Below are 3183 nucleotides of genomic sequence, written 5' to 3' on the forward strand. Positions count from 1 at the left end.
CACTTCGTCACACAAAGTGTGTGTGTGTGTGTGTGTGTGTGTGTGTGTGTGTGTGTGTGTGTGTGTGCGTGTGTGCGTGCGTGCGTGCGTGTGTGTGTGTGTGCAGGGGGTTTTCATTAGTCCAAACACATTTAGAATTTATATGAAGACACTACTGCGGCAGTAAATTTTACGAGCGTCTGGGTCGTATGTATCGTTGACGAGTCCTCGCACGCCGTAGCCACTGGATCATGTGACGTGTGTCTGGCGCTCTACCTTGCATGTTGGGCACAAGCCTCCTTCAAACAGCGGGTGGAAGGTTGCACTCGTCTTCCCACAAGACAGACAAAACTCTGCCAAAGACACACACAGAAAAACACAAAGATCAAAGTGGGATTTACCTGCCAAGGATCAGGAGTCACAAACACAGGTGGGAATGTTTACCTTCGATACTTCTTTTATTCTTCAGAACTTCATTCACCATTTGTTCTGGCAGCAAAGCACAGGAGATGTAAAAATAAGTGACATAAACTGCGAACTTTATACGACTCAACCAACATAAAGAACAAAAATAATTCAACTGAAAGCACAAACTGATAGATATGAGATCTGTGTTAGACAGAACAGCTGAGAATATCATCTCTACTAAATTGTTTCATTCTCAAAAACATAAAAGCTTTATTTTTCCAACATTATGCTTTAAGTGTAGTTTAGTCCTAATCACACACTTTATTGTTTGAATATGATTCTCTGAACTGGATATTTTTGTTCTCAATACACATTTACACATAAATGAGCCGAGATGTTGGGAGAGTTGCTCATTTCCAGCTCTTTATGTTTAACCTTGAACTCTACCAGAGTAGCTTTGCATGATTCAGATCATAATAATCCTTCTTTATTTAATACTGGGCCTCGAGGCAGCCCCTCAGTTCAGCCCCTGTCTAAAACGAGTTGTTTTAGCTCCTCCTGCTTTTGAAAGGCTGCAGTTTTGAGGAACAGGTGGGCGGGGTTTCCCTCTCTGTGACATCATAAGGATGCTGTAGTGTAAAAACTGTGATAAAACGGGTTCAGTGTGTCTCTGAGCACATCCTTGAAACATACAAATGTTAAATACATAACTTAAACCAGATTTGCTGACATACATTTCTAAATAACATCCCCCACTTTGTGAGGGTTCACTGAGTTTAACCTTTGACCTTTTACCTCTGTTGCACAGCTCCTCGGGGGCAGCCTTGCTCTTACACAGGCTGAGTTTGGGCCGCTTTGCGCTGGGGAAGTACTCGCACAGGGACACGTCGAGGACGTGGTGCTCCAGAGGGTTACTGTCTGCGGACACATACAAACACGCTTACATCCTGCAGCCTGTTTGGGATCAACAGTGAATGACAGTGTGGCTCTGCTGCCTTGCTCACTGGCAATGTGTGTGGGTTTCAGTCCTTCCTCTCCTTTGGGCAGGAAGCCCCCATTGGCCCAGTCCAGCATGGGTTTGACCTGGTCCTCTGGGCTATTCGACTTGCAAGGAGGAAACGTTTTCTCTGCTCGGATGCTCGCCATCTGAGGGGGAGACAGACGTTATCCTACTTGGGACGGACTGAGCACGTGCAGATTCAGGTGAAACCACGGTGACAGAAAGCATTTTACACACAGATGGGAAAAAGGATTCAGATGCTCCACACGGGCATTTAAGGCACGACAAGCCAGGCAGGCGAAGCTCGACCAGTAAAATGTAAAACAGACTCAATCAGGAGGGCGCTTTGGGTTCCTGTAAATTACTGCCGCCTGCGCCTGCAGGAGGAGCTCAGTTTGGCAGCAGCACGTCTGTAAAAGTTGGGACGGCTCAACAAAATCAAATCAAATCAAATCAAATCACTTTTATTGTCACATCACATGTGCAGGTACATTGGTACAGCACATGTGAGTGAAATTCTTGTGTGCGAGCTTCACAAGCAACAGAGTTGTGCAAAATACAAGAATGTAAACGCTGAAAACCGAGAAGAGAAACAGCTGGAGGAAGATTTATCAGCTGGTCAGGTGACCAGCGCTGGGTCACATGATCAGAGCTTCACCAAGCTGCAGAAACTGAATCCTCACTGTGAACATGACGTCATCTACACACCGTGACATCATCAGCGCGGGGACGAGGACGATAACCTTCAAACGCCGCTCTGTGAGAAATCAGTGCGCGGGCTCAGGAACGCTTCCAGAAACGCCGTCTGCGAGCGACTGGGCGTGACGTCCGCCCGTGTAGGCTCCATCACGTGGAGGAGAAGCCACGCGTGACTCCGATGGAGAAACGTCCCCGTCTCCTTTAAGACTGATCTGAGGTCAGACCCATCCAAACATGGACGCCATGTCCAGACCTTTGAGAACATCTGGAGCATCGTGAAAGCACCGACAGGACTGCTGAGCAGCTGGAACCCTCCATCAGAACGTGGCGGCGTTCCTCAGCTCACAGAGCGTTACAGACCGATGGACCTGCTTACTCTGATTACACACCTGAGCCCTGTGTCGTTATGAATAGAACAGCTCATGAGACTTACAGCTCGCTCATGTTTGAGGAGTGATAATGGGTCTCTGTGACGGTCCATGTTTAACACGCACCAACGACTGGACAGGAGATAAGATGCAGGCGGATCGCTGTCTCTGTGTCACCCGAGCGTCACGTGTCACAGTGCAGGATGTCAACAGCAGGCTGTTTCTGCCTGAACAGTTCGACAGGCGAGCTTCAATTATAAAACTCGTTTGTAAAATACCCGTGTGAAGACTCTCCTGGTGAGAAAGCCCCGAACGCTTTTAGCAGGAAGACGAGAGGCGAGCAGCGAAGGGGCGGACGGGAGACGAAAGACGGCAGCACGAAGACGCCCGGAGGCCGTCTCGCTCTCTCGCACACGCTCCGTTACACAAACACAGGTGATTATAAAAGATGTCGAGTTAAAGTAAACCGAAGCTCTGTTTCTTCTAACGATTGTTTGTGCGTTAAAGACTAAAGCTGACTGTGTTCCAGTGTTTGTGATAAAGTCGAGTGGCTGCAGACTCGTTTACTCATAAAATACATTTCTGTTCCTCTCACACACTCAAATCCTCTCGCATTAACACGTTTATCTGTGCAGCCCTGATGCAGTTATTATCTGAAATCTGATCCTCTGTGCCGAGCGTCCCGTCCTGCCTCCATGTTTCTGGTTTCTGCAGGAAAGGAAACGTCTC

The 3183-nt window shown here is 47.8% G+C and overlaps 1 protein-coding gene across 2 annotated transcripts in view; it reads right to left on the minus strand.

Moving 5' to 3' along the window:
* Positions 1-3183, minus strand: part of LOC102205506 (DNA (cytosine-5)-methyltransferase 3B-like) — a 45238-nt gene that overhangs the window by 14499 nt on the left and 27556 nt on the right. For both annotated transcript variants that reach the window (XM_005752134.1, XM_005752133.1), the window contains exons 9-12: positions 1392-1533; positions 1183-1305; positions 424-468; positions 256-332 (exon numbers count right to left, since the gene is read on the minus strand). In XM_005752134.1, the coding sequence (XP_005752191.1) occupies positions 256-332; positions 424-468; positions 1183-1305; positions 1392-1533 (387 nt within the window). The remainder of the gene's footprint in view (positions 1-255; positions 333-423; positions 469-1182; positions 1306-1391; positions 1534-3183) is intronic.

This window comes from Pundamilia nyererei, unplaced genomic scaffold (genome assembly GCF_000239375.1).
Source record: "Pundamilia nyererei isolate P.nyererei 1_Seehausen unplaced genomic scaffold, PunNye1.0 scaffold00346, whole genome shotgun sequence".
Lineage (NCBI taxonomy): Eukaryota > Metazoa > Chordata > Actinopteri > Cichliformes > Cichlidae > Pundamilia > Pundamilia nyererei.